This window comes from Lacerta agilis, chromosome 3 (assembly GCF_009819535.1).
Source record: "Lacerta agilis isolate rLacAgi1 chromosome 3, rLacAgi1.pri, whole genome shotgun sequence".
NCBI lineage: Eukaryota > Metazoa > Chordata > Lepidosauria > Squamata > Lacertidae > Lacerta > Lacerta agilis.
Window position 1 is genome coordinate 116339281 of NC_046314.1, and position 20313 is coordinate 116359593.

The 20313-nt window shown below is 48.2% G+C and overlaps 1 protein-coding gene across 1 annotated transcript in view; it reads right to left on the reverse strand.

Annotated features, from left to right (window-relative positions):
* Positions 1 to 20002, reverse strand: part of CIB4 (calcium and integrin binding family member 4) — a 30840-nt gene extending 10838 nt beyond the window's left edge. Inside the window, 3 exon segments of the mRNA XM_033145495.1 lie at positions 13754 to 13850; positions 16182 to 16216; positions 19973 to 20002. Coding sequence (XP_033001386.1) covers positions 13754 to 13850; positions 16182 to 16216; positions 19973 to 20002 — 162 coding nt within the window.
* Between the last annotated feature and the right edge of the window lie 311 nt (positions 20003 to 20313).

Consider the following 20313-nt stretch of genomic DNA (forward strand, 5'->3'; position numbering starts at 1 on the left):
CGAGAGTCGATTCAAAGAAGAACTGTGGTTAAGGAATTCTTATGTTCCACATTGTAACAAATTATACCTATTGATATCAGGCAACTTCACTGAGTCTTCTTGCTGTCTGCTGGAAACATTTTTGTTCCTACAGGCCTAACCAGGTACGTAGAATACTGGTTTGTGTTATAATCCTGTTTTTAGTTTATCAGTGATTTTAACTGTTTTTGAACATTTTAAATATTTTTTTAATTACCCCCTCCTTTTGGGGGGGAAACTGCTTCAAGGTTTTTTTTTTTTTCTTTACCATGAAGCAGGGCTTTACAGTCAAGACAGTGTGGCCTATTGGCTAGTGTCAGACTAGGACCCAGGAGAGACCATGGTCCCAGTTCCCACTCAGCCATGAAGCTCACTGGGTGTGACCTTGAGCCAGTCCCTGCCTCTCAGTCCAAGAAGAAGAAGAAGAAGAGTTTGGATTTGATATCCCGCTTTCTCACTACCGAAGGAGTCTCAAAGCGGCTAACATTCTCCTTCCCCTTCCTTCCCCACAACAAACACTCTGTGAGATGAGTGGGGCTGAGAGACTTCAAAGAAGTGTGCTAGCCCAAGGTCACCCAGCAGCTGCATGTGGAGGAGTGGAGACGCGAACCCGGTTCCCCAGATTATGAGTCTACCGCTCTTAACCACTACACCACACTGTTTCCAACCTACCTCGCAGGGTTGTTGTGCAACTTAAACAAGGTGGGGATAATCTATGCATGCCAACTTGTGCTGTGTTGGAAGCTGCCCAGAGTGGCTGGGGGCAACCCAGCCAAGATGGGTGGGGTATAGGTAGAGATAAAGGGACCCCAGACCATTAGGTCCAGTCATGTCCGACTCTGGGGTTGCCACGCTCATCTCGCTTTACTGGCCAAGGGAGCCGGCGTACAGCTTCCGGGTCATGTGGCCAGCATGACTAAGCCGCTTCTGGCGAACCAGAGCAGCGCACGGAAAGCCATTACCTTCCCCACCGGAGCGGTACCTATTTATCTACTTGCACTTTGACGTGCTTTCGAACTGCTGGGTTGGCAGAGCTGCGACTGAGCAACGGGAGCTCAACCCCGTCGCAGGGATTCGAACCGCCGACCTTCTGATCAGCAAGCCCTAGGCTCAGTGGTTTAGACCACAGCACCACCCGTGTCCCTTGGGTGGGGTGTAGATAATAAAATTATTATTATTATTATCATTATTATTATTATTATTATGAACAAGCAGGTGGTATGTAAATGCAGCAAATGAATAAATAAAATGTTACACAATAAAATATAAATAACTTCCCTAACTTTTGCGCACTTAAAAAATGATAGTGATGCTTTCATTCGCTTGCCTGATTTCCATTCCTGCCCTCTAACAAACATGAGAAACGTGGGAATTTCCACAACCGTTTTGTTTTTTTTAAACAGATCTCAGTCTGTAACATCCCGAACCTGGAGTCTGTAAGGAACTTTTTCTTTTTCTTTTTCTTTTTCAACCGGCTGACTTTCAACAGTTTTTAAATCTCCAGCCCAGTGTTGCTAAGTGACTTGCAATTGAGATGGAAATCCTCAAGACTGGCGATGGTTCAGATACAACTCCTGATGAGAAGAAGAGAGGGAGCTGTTTGCCAGAGCACAGGCTGCATCCAAAAAGCTGTCGCAGAAGCTCTCCCGGCCCATTTGATCGATGCAAAGTTCTGCATTTCGTATTCTGAGGAAACGGCTTTTTGCCTGCGGGGGGAAATTCTTCATTTAAGTACAGAGGCAGGGAGGTGGGCTGAAATAGCTACAGAAGGGACCTTGAAATAGGGAGAGTTTGTGTTTTTCAGTCCTGGGGTGTTTGTGTGAGAGAGAGGGGACAGATAAAAGGGGCTCTCCAGGGAGCTGCTGAATAAAATAATTTGGAGGGGAGGAATGCACTGTTCCTACTTTATTTTTCAAAAGGATCGGGTTTTAAGTGAAGCTTTGGAAAACCACACTTGGGGGGGTGGGGGGGGGGGAGAGACAGCTCAGTGGAGATACTATAATTCAATAAATGCAAAATCGGTAGACCATAGCAGTCTAAAGGGATGGGGGCGATGAGATGCTCAGAACATATTGTGGGCTTTAGGGGGGTCAGAATGGATGATGCCCTGAGTCCCTTTCCAATTCTTGGGGTCCTGTATACAGGGAAGCCTTGAATCTTGTTGCTGTTTAGTCGTTTAGACGTGTCCGACTCTTTGTGACCCCAGGCAACTCCTGTCTTCCACTGCCTCCCGCAGTTTGGCCAAACTCATGCCAGTCGCTTCGAGAACCCTGTCCAACCATCTCATCCTCTGTCGTCCCCTTCTCCTTGTGCCCTCCATCTTTCCCAACATCAGGGTCTTTTCCAGGGAGTCTTCTCTTCTCATGAGGTGGCCAAAGTATTGGGGGCCTTAGCTTCAGGATCTGTCCTTCCAGTGAGCACTCAGGCCTGATTTCTTTAAGGATGGATAGGTTTGATCTTCTTGCAGTCCATGGGACTCTCAAGAGTCTCCTCCTGCACCAGAATTCAAAAGCATCAATTCTTCGGCGATCAGCCTTCTTGATGGTCCAGCTCTCACTTCCGTACATTACTACTGGGAAAACCATAGCTTTAACTATACGGACCTTTGTCGGCAAGGTGATGTCTTTGCTTTTTAAGATGCTGTCTAGGTTTGTCATTGCTTTTCACCCAAGAAGCAGGCATCTTCTAATTTCGTGACTGCTGTCACCATCTGCAGTGATCATGGAACCCAAGAAAGTCAAATCTCTCACTGCCTCCATTTCTTCCCCTTCTATTTGCCAGGAGGTGATGGGACCAGTGGCCATGATCTTAGTTTTTTTGATGTTGAGCTTCAGACCATATTTTGCGCTCTCCTCTTTCACCCTCATTAAAGGTTCTTTAATTCCTCCTCACTTTCTGCCATCAAGGTTGTATCATCAGCGTATCTGAGGTTGTTGATATTTCTTCCAGCAATCTTAATTCCGTCTTGGGATTCATCCAGTCCAGCCTTTCGCATGATGAATTCTGCATATAAGTTAAATAAGCAGGGAGACAATATGCAGCCTTGTCGTACTCCTTTCCCAATTTTGAACCAATCAGTTGTTCCATATCCAGTTCTAACTGTAGCTTCTTGTCCCACATAGAGATTTCTCAGGAGGTAAATGAGGTGATCCGGCACTCCCACTTCTTTAAGAACTTGCCATAGTTTGCTGTGGTCAACACAGTCGAATGCTTTTGCGTAGTCGATGAAACAGAAGTAGATGTTTTTCTGGAACTCTCTAGCTTTCTCCATAATCCTGCGCATGTTTGCCCCCCAAACCTGGTAACTTTAAAAGAGGATTGGAGGAATTCCTGGGGGAGGAGAGGGCTCTCGATGGCTGCTAAGCATGTTGGCTCAGCTCTGCCTCTGCATTTGAAGGCAGCAATGCTTCTGAGCCGCTGGAAATGGCAGAGGAGGGGAGAGGGCTCGTGGGTTTGGGTCCTGCTTGCAGGTTTCCCAAAATGAGGCCCTTTGCTGGCCACTGTGGGCAGGGCCGTCTTAAGCTTAACTGGCGCCGTGGTGCAAGGATCCCAATGGCACCCCGATCCCCACCCCCACCTTTCCATCCGGGCGGGCAGCAGCTGGAGGGCGGCTCCTCCAGTGGGACAGAGGTTCTGGGCGCAGCGGAGCGTGGCATGGTGGAGGCAGGCGAGGGTGGTGCTGCCGGCAGGGCTGGAGGGTGGCTCCTCTGGCAGGGAGGAGGCTCCGGGCGCAGCGCGGCATGGCAGAGGTGGACGAGGGCGGTGAGCTGATTCCAGGAGGTGCCGTGTCCAGCCTACACCTCTTCCCTGGCGCCCTCCAGAACGTGGCGCCGTGGTTCCCTGCGCCACTAGCCTCTATGGCTAAGACGACCCTGACTGTGGGAATGGGGTGCTGGACTAGATGGGCCCCCTTTGGCCTGATCCAGCAGCTAAGCTCTCCTAATGTTCTCATGTTCCACTCCTGTTGTTTCCTGCAACTGGCATTTAGAAGCACCACTGAACCATGTGCCCCACCTAGAGCAGCTTAGGAGAAAAGGTGACATATAAATGTAATAAATAAATAAATCGTGCCCCCTTCCCCCAGCAGTTTTCTCTGTGGTGCATCAGCACATCATGAAAGTTTAAAGTCAGAATTTCCTCCTCTTCTAAACTTTATTGTTAGCTTATTAATAAAAGTCAGGCAGTTGCTTAGATGACTCCTTCTCCTTCTTCCTCCTCCAAAGGCTTCAGCCGGATGACACCCCATACGCAGATCGAGGATTTAAATTTATACCTGCCCCGTAGCAAACGCACCCTCTAATTTTCAGAGCAGGCGCTGTTTGGCCCATTAGCGTGCCAGGATTCGGCAGTGGAAAAAAGCAGCCTCATTAAGATGCGGCCGTTTCTCTCTCCGAAAACATTGCAGAACGTGTTCCTTGCTTTTGTACTGAAGCCTGCCTCCCTAATTAGGCTGCGTCGCAGAAGCCGGCTATTTTCAGTGTCCCCTTTGACACTCACGAGCCATGTCAACAAACACAAATAAATGACTGGCTTTGGGCTTCTTGTTTTTTTTTTTTTTAATAAACAGAATCGTAGAATGGCAGAGTTGGAAGGAACCCAAAATGTTCATCTAGTCTAACCTTCTGCATTGCAGGAATCTCAGCTGAAGAATCTCCAATGGATACTCAGCCAACTTCTGTTTAACAACCTCCTATGACGGAGAGTCCACTACCTTCTGAGGACGACCGTTCTGCTGTCAAACAGCTCTTGCCCTCAAAATGTTCTTCCTGATGTTTAGTTGGAATAATAATAAGAATTTATTATTTACTAGCTGACCCGGCCACACGTTGCTGTGGTTTTTTAATGTTTTTTTTTTTTTTTTTTTTTTAATGATTGTATTGATTTGGTCAAATTGAAGAAGTTCTCCTGTTCAACTTCTGGTTTGTCCCAGCCACAACAACCCTGTGTTGTAGCTCAGGCTGGCCCAGGGTCACTCGGCGAGCTTAGTAGCGAGATTCGAACCCTGGTCTCTCTCTTAAATGCCCCTTTAATAGAATTAAACCCTTGCCCTAGATTTACTATCTCCTCCCCCCTCCCTTTGGAAACCTGATACATGGTACAGTCCGCTCTGGCATTGAGCCTGGGGTCAGAAGGGACCATAACGATGCAAGGAGGGGTGATGGGGAACTGGTAGGGTCCTTATACATTTGTGTGCGGCGCTTTTTCCTCTTCTGATAACTGGAGTTTCGTTTGTAAAGTGATACAGCCGTGCAGAAAGGATTTTGAGCACCTCATGAGGAGAGAAGACTCCCTGGAAAAGACCCTGGTGTTGGGAAAGATGGAGGGCACAAGGAGAAGGGGACGACAGAGGATGCGATGGTTGGACAGTGTTCTCGAAGCTACTAACATGAGTTTGGCCAAACTGCGGGAGGCAGTGAAGGATAGGTGTGCCTGGCGTGCTCTGGTCCATGGGGTCACGAAGAGTCGGACAAGACTAAACGACTCAACAACAACAAGTAAATAGTATACAATTTAGTTTATTCAGCTGTTAGTTTATCCAATGCTTCCTCCCACTGCACAGGAATGTGGATCCATCTGAGGTCACTGTAGAGGTGTCATATCATAGAATTGTAGAGCTGGAAGGGACCCTGAGGGCCAACCTCTTCTTTAAAACATCCAAGGAAGAAGAGCCCACCACCGAGGGTGTCCATGGACCTGATCCTGCAATCTCTTCTCAAGTACTTATGTAACAGGATGCTAGGCTAGATCTGCCATGGACCTGATCCGGCAGGCTCTTCTGTCCTTATCCAGGCTTCCTCAACCTCGGCCCTCCAGATGTTTTTGGCCTACAACTCCCATGATCCCTAGCTAACAGGACCAGTGGTCAGGGATGATGGGAATTGTAGTCCCAAAACATCTGGAGGGCCGAGGTTGAGGAAGCCTGACCTTATCTCTCCCTCTGTGCTCCCAGAAACCTCCAGAAGCCGCAAGGCAAAGGCAGTGGTAAGTGGCACAGTTAAATTTGTCAGCTCCTCAAGGGCTCCCTGGAATTATCTGTGCATCTGAGCGAACGCAGCAGCACTCTTCTGATAACGCAGCGCAGGGATCCTGACAAGGCTGCCCGTTGCCAAATGGCACCATGTCGAACATGGCTTGCCGGATCTCGCACGGAGCTCTTTGCAAGGCAGCCCTCAAGGAGAGGGAATTAATCATCCCGGCCATGTTCAGCATCCCTGCGTGCCATCATTTCTCTCCCTGACAGCCGCGTCTCTTAGCGGTGGCCAAAAACATCCCAGTGATCCTTATTTAGAAATTCAGCAGCAAGCACTGAGTTGGAAAGCAGCGAGCTTAAAGGCTTCTGAACTGTGCAACAAAAGCAAACTCTCTCTTGTGTCGGTTGCTTCGCAAATACAAGGTGACATTCCTCTCTCTGCAAAAGCAGAACAATTGCATCCCTCTCCCTTCCCTCTGCCCTGCCTCCAAATTAAGGTACTGTTTCTGCCAGCAATGTTTTCGGGTGCTACAGATGCTTAGCGAATGTCTCACACCCCCAGGATGACCTCAGATGGACCCAAACTTCTGTGCTACCAGAGGCAGCATCGAATATCTCTAGGCTGCATCAACAGTACAGCGGTCACACAAAGCGACATAAAACATACCGCTCTATTCTGCCTTGGTCAGACCCCACCTGGAGTCCTGTGTCCAGTTCTGGGCACCACAGTTCAAGAAGGATACTGACAAGGTGTGCAGAGGAGGGCAACTAGGGTGATCAGGGCTCTAGAAACCAAGCCTGATGAGGAACAGTTGAAGGAGCTGGGTATGTTTCGCCTGGCAAAGAGGAGACTGAGAGGAGATAGGAGAGCCATCTCCAAATATCTCAAGGGCCGCCCCATGGAAGAGGGGGCAAGGTTGTTTTCTCCTGCTCCGGAGGAGTAGGACCCAAAACAATGGCTTCAAGTTACAATAAAAGTTATCCCAAATAACACCAGGAAGAACTCTGTGATGGTAAGAGCTGTTCAACAGTGGAACGGATTCCCTCTGGAGGTGGTGGACTCTCCTTCCTTGGAAGTATTTAAGCCAGGGGCCAGCAACCTTTTTCAGCCGTGGGCCGGTCCACCGTCCCTCAGACCATGTGGTGGGCCGGACTATATTTCGAAGGGGGGGGGGGGAAATGAACGATTTCCTATGCCCCACAAATAACCCAGAGATGCATTTTAAGTAAAAACACACATTCTACTCATGTAAAAACATGCTGGTTCCCAGACCGTCCGTGGGCCGGATTTAGAAGGCGATTGGGCCGCATCTGGCCCACGGGCCTTAGGTTGCCTACCCCTGATTTAAGCAGCGGTTGGAGGGCCATTTCTCATGGCTGTTGCTTTAGTTGAGATTCCTGCAGTGCAGGGGGTGGGACTAGATGACCCTCGGGGTCCCTCCCTACTCTAAAATTCTGTGGCCCAGTTAGTCCGGCATCCTGTTCTCGCAGTGGCCAGCCAGATGCCTCAATGGGAAACCAGCAAGCAGGATTCGAACACAAGAGCAACTCTCACCTCCTGAGGTTTCCAGCAATTGGGGTTCAGAAGTCCTGGGGCAGAGCAGAGCCATCCTGGCTAGGAGCCATCGATAGCCCACTCCGCTACGAATCTTTCTAACCCTCTCTTGTTCAAACATTCTTAAGTACAGTGGTGCCCCGCTAGACGAAAATAATTCGTCCCGCGAAAATTTTCGTCTAGCGGGGTTTTCGTCTTGCGGAGCGGCAATGGGAGCCGCGCTCCGCAAAACGAAAAAAAAAAAAGACGAAATTTTTTCGTCTTGCGAGGCAGCCCCATAGACTTTTTCGTCTAGCGGGGCAGCCTCCCGCTAGACGAATGCTTTCGTCTAGCGAGTTTTTCGTCTAGCGAAGCATTCGTCTAGCGGGGTACCACTGTACCACCGAGACATAGCAATGTTGTTTCTGGAGTGTTGTGTGCGTGTTTGTGTGTGTGTGCGTGCGAGGGGGGGGGACTTTAAATTGTCCCTTGCACCACAGCCCTGTGATATTTTCAGAGGGGCGGGATCGCATTTCTCAGTTGCGAGGAGTGCGCCTCAACAAACGCCGAGTGCCTCCTCCTATGCAAATAGCATTAATTAAATGTGCAAAAAAATGTAAACACGCTCACTGTAATCCAAATTGACAGTGTGGCTAAATATATTTATTTCCTGGGTTTTAATTAAACCCCGCAGTGCCTGAATCTTTAAACATGACTTGCATGGGCTCTGGTGAAACAGGCCTGAGTTGTGGATCAGGAGGCGCAATTAGAACTATCATCTTGCAGGAGAGAGTCTTGCCTTAAATGCAAAGATATTATTTTTGGGGGGAATGGAGAGTTTTGCATCCTAGTGGATGTTCCCCTGCGTTTCCTGGTGCTGCAGAAGAGTTTCTGGAGACTTTGCTTTCCTTGCCCGGCTTGTCATGTTGAACCAAATCCCTTGCCTAGGCTGCCCTTTTTGGGGCTAGAACCCCATGTGACTGAGACCACCACCTGGGACAGAACACCCACCATTGGCTTCTAGTTGCAAGAAAGGAGATTCCGGCTAAACATTAGCAAGGACTTTCTGATGGTCAGAGCTGTCCGTGGAACGGACTCCCTCAGAAGGTGGTGGATTCGCTGTCAATGGAGGTTTCTAAACAGAGGTTGGTTGGCCAACCTAAACGGCCTCGGTCCTGTATACCTGAAGGAGCGTCTCCACCCCCATCGTTCAGCCCGGATACTGAGGTCCACCTCCAAGGGCCTTCTGGTGGTTCCCTCCCTGCGAGAAGTGAAATTACAGGGAACCAGGCAGAGGGCCTTCTCAGTGGTGGCACCTGCCCTGTGGAACGCCCTCCCACCAGATGTCAAGGAAATAAACAACTATCTGACTTTTAGAAGACATCTGAAGGCAGCCCTGTTTAGGGAAGTTTTTAATGTTTGATGTTTTATTGGGCTTTTAATATTCTGTTGGGAGCTGCCCAGAGTGGTGGGGAAACCCAGCCAGATGGACGGGGTATAAATATTATTATTATTATTATTATTATTATTATTATTACTACTACTACTACTACTACTACTACTATTACCTGCAACTATCAGTTTAGAAAAATCTGCATTTAAATATGCATTCTGAAAGCATTTTTGAATTTTATTTTTCTTGCATGTTTCTAGGTATATTTCCCCCTGAAAAGTATACCTTTCAGAGCTTATTTTGATATGCTCAGTGTTCGAGGAGTGCATTGCAACATGGAGAATCCACGAGGAGGTCAGTTTGTAGCAGGGCAGGCAAATGCCAGGTCCCACCTCAGAGGATGGGCGAGGGAATGGAAAGGTTTGCATAGCAGACCTGCCCCGTCCCCAAAGCGCCTTCCGGGGCTGCTCTGTGCACCGAGGGGAAAGTAATGATGTGAGAGTTCATTAAGAAGAAGGCGCGGGCTCCTTCTTATTTGTGCAGTCAGCCCAGGATGGCTGGGAGCTTCATGTTAATTAAAAGTGTTGGATTTCTGAAGGAAGTTCGGGTTTGCACATGAACGCTTGGGTTGGGAGGCAGCAAGTGAAAAGAAGACTTTGGAACCAATGCAAACATTGCATAATGTCTGGGAACCAAATAATAATAATAATAATAATAATAATAATAATGATTTTTTTATATACCCCGCCCTTCTCCGCCAAACCAGGCTCAGGGCTGCTAACACCAAAAAAATCGCAACAAAAACATACAACAATTCATTAAAATACAGATTAAAATATAATTTAAAATTTAATTTAGACTGCAGCCTCATTTTTAAGTAGCCCACCAACCACACCAAAAGAACGAAACATCAGGGTTAAACAGAAACCAACCCAAAGGCCAGGTGGAACAGCTCCGTCTTGCAGGCCCTGCGGAAAAATGCCAAATCCCGCAGGGCCCTGGTCTCTTGTGACAGACCGTTCCACCAAGTCGGGGCCAATACTGAGAGGGCCCTGGCCCTAGTTGAAGCCAACCTAGTATTCTTGTGGCTCGGGACCTCCAAAAAGTTATTATTTAAGGACCTTAAGGTCCTACCCGGGACGTACCAGGAGAGGCGGTCCCTTAGGTATGAAGGTATGAGGCCTTGTGAGGAACAGTTGAGGGAGTTTGGCATGTCTAGCCTGGAGAAGAGAAGGCTGAGAGGCAATATGACAGCCGTCTTTGGATACCTGAAGGGGAGCTTGTTTTCTGCTGCTCTCGTAGGGAAGACCCCGCAACCCACGGACTCAAATTGAAAGGCAGAACTTTCTGGTGACAAGAGCGGTTTGACAGGGGAGCAGACTCTCTCGGGAGGTGGTGGTGGACACTCCTTCATTTGAGCTTTTAAAGTATTGGTGCTGACCCTGAAAGCCCTAAACAGCCTTGGTCCTGTATACCTGTACACCATTGTCCAGCCCGGACACTGAGGTCTAGCTCCAAGGGCCTTCTGGCAGTTCCCTCACTGTGAGAAGCGAAGTTACAGGGAACCAGGCAGAGGGCCTTCTCGGTGGTGGCGCCCGCCCTTTGGAATGCCCTCCCATCAGGGGTCAAAGAGATAAACAACTACCTGACATTCAGAAAACACCTGAAGGCAGCCCTGTTTAGGGAAGTTTTTAATCTGTGATATTCTAATGTATTTTAATATTTGTTGGAAGCTGCCCAGAGTGGCCAGGGAGACGCAGCCAGATGGGCGGGGTGCCAATATATTATTATTATTATTATTATTATTATTATTATTATTATTATTACAGAAGTTAAATGGTCATTTGGCAGGAATCCTTTAGAATAGATGACTCTTTAGGAGGACTGCCTGCTGAGGGCCTGAAGGACCCTGGCCTTACCTGTCTCCATCTGGCTTGGGGGCGGAGCCTGACAGTCTTCACAAGGACTGGGAAAAGGTAAAGGGACCCCTGACAATTAAGTCCAGTCGTGAACGACTCTGGGGTTGCGGCGCTCATCTCGCTTTAAAGGCAAGTAGGCCGGCATTTGTCTGCTTCCACAAACAGTTTTTCCGGGTCATGTGGCCAGCATGACAAAGCCGCTTCTGGCGAAACCAGAGCAGCGCACGGAAATGTCGTTTACCTTCCTGCCAGAGCGGTGCCTATTTATCTACTTGCGCTGGTGTGCTTTCAAACTGCTAGGTTGGCAGGAGCTGGGACTGAACAACGGGAGCTCACTCCGTCACGGGGATTCGAACCGCCAACCTTTCGATCGGCAAGCCCAAGCGGCACAGTGGTTTAACCCACAGCGCCACCCGTGTCCCTTCTCAAGGACTGTAGCTGCTTTTAAATTGTTTTTAATTTTTATCTGTGTTGTTTTAAATGTGAGCCCTGGAAGACCCGCACCCTGCCTTGCTGGCCCTTTCCCATCTGGCCTGGGAGAGTGGAGTGCGGACTGACTCCAGCTACAAAAGCTGAGGCTGTTGAACAGATTCTTGGGCTGGAGTGTTGTTGAGAAAGCTTTTTGCTGTTATTGATGTTATTCTTGTATCTTTAGTTTTAGATCTTATGATTTCCGTGGAAATTGTTTCCATTTGGTTGTGTATTGTTGATGTGTTTATGTCTTTGGTTATGTTTGTAATTATGTAAACCTTGTCATGTTGTAAGCTGCCTTGGAAAGGCGGCGTACAAATAAAATGATGGTGATGATGATGATCGGTGCCTTCCAACTCAATCAGTTCCATGATTCTATGACTTTGAAATCAATGCAGGCATCTTGTAAGATGTGCTTCCTTGTCTGTCTGTCTGTCTGTCTGTCTGTCTCTCTCCCTCCCTCCCTCCCTCCCTCCCTCTCCCTCTCCCTCTCCCTCTCCCTCTCCCTCTCCCTCTCCCTCTCCCTCTCCCTCTCCCTCCCTCCCTCTCTCCCTCCCTCTCCCCCTTTCTCTCTCCCTCTCTCTCCCTCTCCCCCCTCTCTCTCCCTCCCTCCCTCCCTCTCTCCCCCCTCTCTCTCCCTCCCTCTCTACCTTTCTCTCTCCCTCTCCCTCTCTCCCTCTCTCTCTCTCCCTCCCTCCCTCTCTCCCTCTTTCCCTCCCTCCCTCCCTCCCTCTCTCCCTCCCTCTCTCCCTCTCTCTCCCTCTTTCCCTCCCCCTCTCCCTCCCTCCCCCTCCCTCTCTCCCTCTCAATGTGCTGTCCCTTTCTGGTGTGGGGCAACCAGCCTCATATAACCTTATGTCAAATTAGTGCATGAAAGGGTTAATACCATAGAGTGAGTAAGCTGTCCTGCCAGGCTTAGCCTAGGTCACTTCCCCTCACCTTGGGAGGAACTAGGTAATCAAGGCATTGTTCTCTCTCCGTCTATCTGAGAAGCTCAGTTTGTGAAGACATTTGAGCTAGCTGCTCCACCTCAACCGCACGGCTTTCACAAGCCACTCTTGAGTTCCTATGTGAATAATCTTGGTAGTTTCACCACTTTTGGAACACAGTTTTACTGCCTGTGCAACCTTTCTGACTGGTGTATGGAAAAGCACATGAATCTGACCTTTGGAACATTTGTAAGTAAATAATAATAATAATAATAATAATCTCTCTCCATCTCCCTGGGAATCTCAGCATGTGAAGAGGTTTGGGCTGGCTGCTCCAGCTCAACCACATGGCTGTCACAAGCCACTCTTGAGTTCCTATACCAATGATATAGGAACTTTCACTACTTTGTAACTCAGCTAAGTTTTACTGCCTATGCAGCTTTCTGAAGCAAATGAATTTGGAGAGTTTGTAAGTAAACCATCTTGACTTTACCAACTGTGTGGTCTTTTTCCATGCTAGAGAGAAACTTTGGAACGGAACTTTTTAAGGGGGCTTTTTGGAACTCACTTGGTGGGGCATATCTTCACAGAATCATTGTTGCTTCTGCCACCTTCTGGGAAATAAAATTGTCAGCAGGGCAACTGAGGAATGTTTAAGGTTCAACAACCTATATCTCCATGCTTTACTTTGCTGCGCATTTTCTTATTTTCAGTCTCTGCTGGGGTTCTCTCGTCAAAGAGTACCATACTTGCCCCAAACTTGAATCTTGGCATCCAGGAAACCTCCTTTTTCCTTTTTTTGCACCAACACCTTGACCAGCTCCCCTCCCGTGTTCAACATTTCCATGCATTTTTGCAAAGAGATGCTCTTCCAGAGATCTCCCACCGAAGAAGAAGAAGAAGAGGAGGAGGAGGAGGAGGAGGAGGGGGGGGGTTGGATTTGATATCCCGCTTTATCACTACCCGAAGGAGTCTCAAAGCGGCTCACATTCTCCTTTCCCTTCCTCCCCCACAACAAACTTAGTTGGTCTCTAAGGTGCTACTGGAAGGAATTTTTTATTTTGTTTTGTCTGTGAGGTGAGTGGGGCTGAGAGACTTCAGAGAAGTGTGACTAGCCCAATGTCACCCAGCAGCTGCATGTGGAGGAGAGGGGAAGTGAACCCGGTTCACCAGATTACGAGTCTACAGCTCTTAACCACTACACCACACTGGCTCTCAAAGAAGAGGTTTGGATTTGATATCCCGCTTTATCACTACCCAAGGAATCTCAAAGCGGCTAACATTCTCCTTCCCCTTCTTCCCCCACAACAAACTGTGAGGTGAGTGGGGCTGAGAGACTTCAAAGAAGTGTGACTAGCCCAAGGTCACCCAGCAGCTGCATGTGGAAGAGCAGAGACGCGAACCCGGTTCCCCAGATTACGAGTCCACCGCTCTAAACCACTACACCACACTGGCTCTCAAGTCTGAGCAGGTCACCCCAGAGTGCAGGTCACACTCTCATCTCGCTGGTAGGCTTACCTTCAGCTGGGGCCAGGTGGAGACTTGATCTGAGGTGAGTTTCTCCTTTCTATAATCCTTTCCTTGAGGGCAGTCACTGCGGAAAGCATCATAGATTCTGAAAGCAAAGGGAAACGGCAGGCTATTGGCTGGGCTGGGCTTGCACCATCTAAGCTCCTTAAGAAAATACAGTGGCACCTTGGTTCTCAAACGCCATGGTACTCAAACAACTTGGAACCCAAACACTGCAAACCCGGAAGTAAGTGTTCCTGTTTGCGAACTTATTTCAGAAGCTGAACGTGCTCTGATTTGAGTGTTGGGCTTCCAATTTGAGTGTCACACTGAGTTCTGTCTGTTTTTGCTATTTATTTTGCGTTTTTGTTTTTGCAGCTCTTTTCGTTTTGTTTTTGTGACTGTGTGGAACCCAGTTCAGCTACTGATTGGTTGGTTGGTTGGTTGGTTGGTTGATTGATTGTGCGACTGCAGTACATTGTTTATTGCATTCATGTTATGGATCAATGGTCTCGTTAGATAGTAAAATTCATGTTAAATTGCAGTTTTAGGGGGTTGTTTTTAAATGGAACGGATTAATCCACTTTGCATTACTTTCTATGGGAAAGCACGCCTTGGTTTTGGAACGGACTTCTGGAACGGATTAAGTTTGAGAACCAAGGTACCACTGTGTCTTAAAAACTTAAAAAGAGCCTGCTGGATCAGGCCAGTGGCCCATCTAATGCACCATCCTGTTCTCACAGTGGCCCAACCAGATGCCTCTGGGAAGCCCACAAGCAGAAGATGAGCATGGGCAGGGGCGTAGCAAGGGGGTGGGGGGCGGGCCGCCCCAGGCAACGCCTTGCTGGGGGTGACACTTCCCCAGACCTTGTGTGGGGCCAGACTATATTTTGAAAAAAATAATGAACGAATTCTTATGCCCCACAAATAACCCAGAGATGCATTTTAAATAAAAGGACACATTCTACTCATGTAAAAACACGTTGATTCCCGGACCGTCAGTGGGACACATTTAGAAGGTGATTGGGCCACATCCGGCCCCCGGGCCACAGTTTGGGGACCCCTGGGTTAATGGATGGACAGCTAAGTTGAGGTATATTTGCTGCATAATTTGTGTGCTAGACTCTTTGGAGTCTGTCCTGTAACGCATTACTGAATGCAGCCGCCCAGAGTGGCTGGGGAAACACAGCCAGGTGGGTGGGGTATAAATAATAAAATTGTTGTTGTTGTTGTTACAGGTAGGTAGCCTTGTTGGTCTGCCATAGTCGAAACAAACAAACAAACAGAAAATTCCTTCCAGTAGCACCTTAGAGACCAACTAAGTTTGTTCTTGGTATGAGCTTTTGTGTGCATGCACACTTCTGCAGATACACTGAAACAGAAGTCACCAGATCCTTAAATATAGTGAGAGGAAGGGGGAGGGGTATTACTCAGAAGGGTGGTGGGAACGGGTGATTGGCTGATAGGTGTGGTTAAACCTGTTGACGACTGTTAACGACTGCAATTGGTCTTACAGGAAAAAGCAAGGGGTGAGATGGCTTTCAGAAATAGACTGGAAAGAGAAGTTGCTGAATTGCAATTTATTACCAAACTTAAAACCATGGAGAGACCTGGTCTTAATAGAGACATTGGATTCTTATCTCATTATACATGACAAAGCTATTTGTGGCCATCTCACCCCTTGCTTTTAGCCCAGAGGTGAAAAGACAACAAGGTTCCTACCAGAGCAGAATGGCAGACCAAATTGATGGACTATGCAGAGATGGTGGAAATGACGGAGGACGGGGGACAGAAATCAGGAAGATCTAAATTTTAATAAAGAATGGCGGAAATTCATATTATATTTGGGAGACCACTGTAAACAACTGAAATTTTTAGGAGGACTCAAATAACACTTGTAATGTGACAAGGACTTTGGGTATAAAGGACAATCAAATAATAGAAGTGTGCATGCACACGAAAGCTCATACCAAGAACAAACTTAGTTGGTCTCTAAGGTGCTACTGGAAAGAATTTTATTTTTATTTTATTTTTGGCTATGGCAGACCAACACGGCTACCCACCTGTAATCAAATAATTGGAGTGACTTAAAATCTGCAATAAAAAAAGGACAAGTACGGAGCCCATGGAGCAGTGGAGGGAAGTCCAAAGATACAAGAGAACCTTGTGCATCTGTTTTTATTTGTGATTTGGAATGTAAACATTAATTTGTAAAACCAAATAAAAAATAATATTTTTTAAAAAGGAAATTGTGGCTCTGCGATGGGAATTGGGGTCCCCTAACAACCCTCAGCACCCTTAACAAACTACAATTCTCGGGATTCTTCCGGGAAAGTCGTTGCTGTTTAAATGTAAGGGGTGGGCGGGGTCTCAAGATGTGTGTACATAAATAGCAGGACCGGAGGGCAGCTAGGAGCCAAATTAGAGATGGACCTACCGTAGGATCTCCCCCTTGGTCAGAAATGTCAGCACCTGCAGGAGAGATAATGCAACAACATGAACCCTATATTGGATTTGTTGGGGGCACCCAGCTCATGTCATATAACACACGTTGCAAGAACATAAGAAGGTAACGAGAGAATCCTGTTCTCACAATGGCCAGCCACATCCCTCAATAGGAAACCCAAAAGCAGAATTTGAGCCTAAGAGCACCCTTCCTTTCTGTGATTTCCAGCTACAGGTATTTAGAAGCTGCTTCTTTGTCTTCTTCTTCCTCTTCCTCTTCTTCTTCCTCCTCCTCCACCTCCTCCTCCTCCTCTTCTTCTTCTTCTTCTTCTTCTTCTTCTTCTTCTTCTTCTTCTTCTTCTTCTGTGATCACTCGTAGCCAAGTAAGATTGTCTTCCATAAACACGGTTTTAACAATATGAGTTTTGTACAGCTATTAACCAAACGAAAAACAACAAAGCCAGCGGACCTGATGGGATACCTGCCGAAGTCTTCAGAGTGGGTGGGATTTCGAAGCTGCCTCCAATTGTGGATCCAGAGCTTAGGCATCGTGGCTAATAGTCATCTCCTCCACCCCCCATCACTCAGCCTGGACACTGAGGTCCAGCTCAAAGGACCTTCTGGTGGTTCCCTCACTGTGAGTAGCAAAGCTACAGGGAAACAGGCAGAGGGCCTTCTCGGTGGTGGCGCCCGCCCTGTGGAACGCCCTCCCATCTGATGTCAAGGAGATAAAGAACAGCATAACTTTTAGAAGACATCAGAAGGCAGCCCTGTATATGTTTGATGGTTTAATGTTTGATGGTTTATCGTGTTTTTAATATTCTGTTGGGAGCAGCACGGGGTGGCAGGGGAAACCCAGCCAGATGTGAGTGGTATAAATAGTCATAGAATCATAGAATCATAGAGTTGGGAGAGACCACCAGGGCCATCCAGTCCAACCCCCTGCCAAGCAGGAAACACCATCAAAGCATTCCTGACAGATGGCTGTCAAGCCTCCGCTTCAAGACCTCCAAAGAAGGAGACTCCACCACACTCCTTGGCAGCAAATTCCACTGTCCAACAGCTCTTACTGTCAGGAAGTTCTTCCTAATGTTTAGGTGGAATCTTCTTTCTTGTAGTTTGAATCCATTGCCCCGTGTCCGCTTCTCTGGAGCAGCAGAAAACAACCTTTCACCCTCCTCTATATGACATCCTTTTATATATTTGAACATGGCTATCCTATCACCCTTAACCTTCTCTTCTCCAGGCTAAACATACCCAGCTCCCTAAGCCGTTCCACATAAGGCATCGTTTCCAGGCCTTGGACCATTTTGGTTGCCCTCCTCTGGACACGTTCCAGCTTGTCAGTATCCTTCTTGAACTGTGGTGCCCAGAACTGGACACAGTATTCCAGGTGAGGTCTGACCAGAGCAGAATACAGTGGTACTATTACTTCCCTTGATCTAGATGCTATACTCCTATTGATGCAGCCCAGAATTGCATTGGCTTTTTTAGCCGCTGCATCACACTGTTGACTCATGTCAAGTTTGTGGTCTACCAAGACTCCTAGATCCTTTTCACATGTACTGCTCTCAAGCCAGGTGTCACCCATCCTGTATTTGTGCCTTTCATTTTTTTTGCCCAAGAGTAGTACTTTACATTTCTCCCTGTTAAAATTCATCTTGTTTGCTTTGGCCCAGTTGTCTAATCTGTTAAGGTCATTTTGAAGTGTGATCCTGTCCTCTGGGGTATCAGCCACCCCTCCCAATTTGGTGTCATCTGCAAACTTGATCAGGATGCCCTCGAGCCCATCATCCAAGTCATTGATGAAGATGTTGAATAAGACTGGGCCCAAGACAGAACCCTGTGGCACCCCACTAGTCACTTCTCTCCAGGATGAAGAGGAGCCATTGATGAGCACCCTTTGGGTTCGGTCAGTACCTGGGGCGGCAAACACGGAAGCACCCAGGGGCGTGCTTTTGCTCCCAGCACACATGCGCAGTGTGTGTATGACACATGTGTCGGACGCACGCTGCGCATGCATGCTTGGAGCGGTGCGCGGCTTGCTCGGGGCCCATCGGTGGCACCCAACGTTCTGTAGCAGTGCGCTGCCAGCAGGAGAGCCCCGAGCAAGCCCATCCGAGGCTGGCCCGCCAGCAGCGTGCCGCTCTCAGTGCGCAGGCGCAGCGTGCATCCGATGCACGTAGTCATACTCACACTGCGCATGCGTGCTGGGAGCAAAACCATGCCCCTGGGTGCTTCCAGGTTTGCTGCCTCAGGAGCAGCACGCTGCCAGCAAGCCAGCCAGGGACAGGCTTGCTTGGGGTTCCGCCGACGGCACGCAGCGCTCTGTAGCGGCGCACTGCCGGCGGGCGAGCCCCGAGCAAGCCCGTCCGGGCGGAGGTGAGCCAAAGAGGGGTGCCCAGAGTTTCACCCTCTCCAGGGTGGTACCTGGGGCTCCCTACCCCCTTCACCCCCCTCCCTATGCCACTGGCCTGCATTAGGATCAACCAAAATGACAATAACTGCATTACCCTGCTGTGGATTTTGGAATTGTTTTAAATTTGATCCATGATGGCTTACCTTTGCTTTTAATATTTTTAAAGCTGCTGTGTCCTGGTGTTGTTGGTTTTTTTTTTTCAGTGTTAAAGAAAGAAGATGGAAATACTAGACATTGCTTTCTTTCCAACTCTGAGTGATAGCTTTCGTTTATTGGGCAGTACATCAACTCACACTTCCACACTTCCTTGAACATCTCAGAAGGGAGCCTACCTTAAAGTTTCCACAGCCTCCAAGCATAATTACATGCAAGCAACGAATTAACCAATTAAGGCAGCTGACTAATCAGCTAAGGTGATTAATTGGTGGAAACTGCCTCATTCTCCCCCCCCCCCGAGACAAATGTGAGACTAATTTGGGTTTTTTTGTGAGATCAATACTTGTGTATATTTTTCAGGGGAGTTAAAATAGAATCATTGAACTGTGGAGTTGGAAGGAACCCACAAGGATAATCTAGTCCAACCCCCTGCAATGCAGGAATCTCGACAAAAGCATCCACAATACTTCCGAGATCTGTAGATTTTGCTTGGAGGGACTTGAAGGGACTCTATTTAAGAGTGAGCGGAAAGTCAGCTGGCTCAAGGTAGCTCACACATCTTCCGCGAGGTGTCAAGGAAAGCAAGAAAACATTTGTGTTGCTGTTGCCATGGGGACAGCAGTCAGCTGTCCCCAAACCAGTACCTTCCAGACATTTATGGACCACCACTCACTCCCATCCGATCGCAGCCTCTAACCACTATGCCACACTGATGGGAGTGGTGGTCCGAAATGCCTGGAGGGCACCAGCTTGGGGAAGGTTGCTCAAAGGCCTGGATGTGACCCACACTTACAGACAGGACCTATCCTGCCTGTTTCAGCCATCTTCATCCCAGGTCAGTGTGGTTTCCCATCAGCCGGACATAGGGTGTGATCCTTTGCTTTTGGCCAGGATCGTGGCTAGCATAAGCAGTGTGGCATAGTGGTTAGAGACCTGGGAGACCAGGGTGCAAGTCTCCATTCAACCAGGGAATCTCATGGGAACAGTCGCTGCCTCTCTTGTCCTCACGGGGCCATTGTGAGGATAAACCAGAGAGGAAGGCAGCCATGCGCACTACTTCAGGTATATAAATATGACAGCAGATCAACTAGAACAATGCAGACCACAGGGGTGTTGTTTACGCTTCACGGACGACAACGAATATCTGTCTGGGACAAGTGATGATGACCAACAGGAGGGTTTGAGGGATTGCCTGTCCCTCTGCTCACCTGATATTCTTCCAGGTCCTTTTTCTTCATGGAGCGACTTAAACACGGACCCATTCTCCTGCCCGGAATGTCAATCCCGGGGAGAAGAATGGAATGAGGGACCCAGTAACCATTGGTGACAGAATGTGCACCATGGATCCAGGGCTGCTTCTGTCATAGGTGCCAATCGACAATTCCCGTAAAATGGGCGTAGGGACACCGCCTTGGCTTCAGGGAGCTGGAGGCTTGTGGGGTCTCTCCTCTCTTTTCATCTTAATGATCTGCATGCTTTCCTAAAATGTGTGTGTGTTTAACTTTTAAAAAAATGATTAGCAGCTATGTTTTTAGCTGTTTCTGTTTCA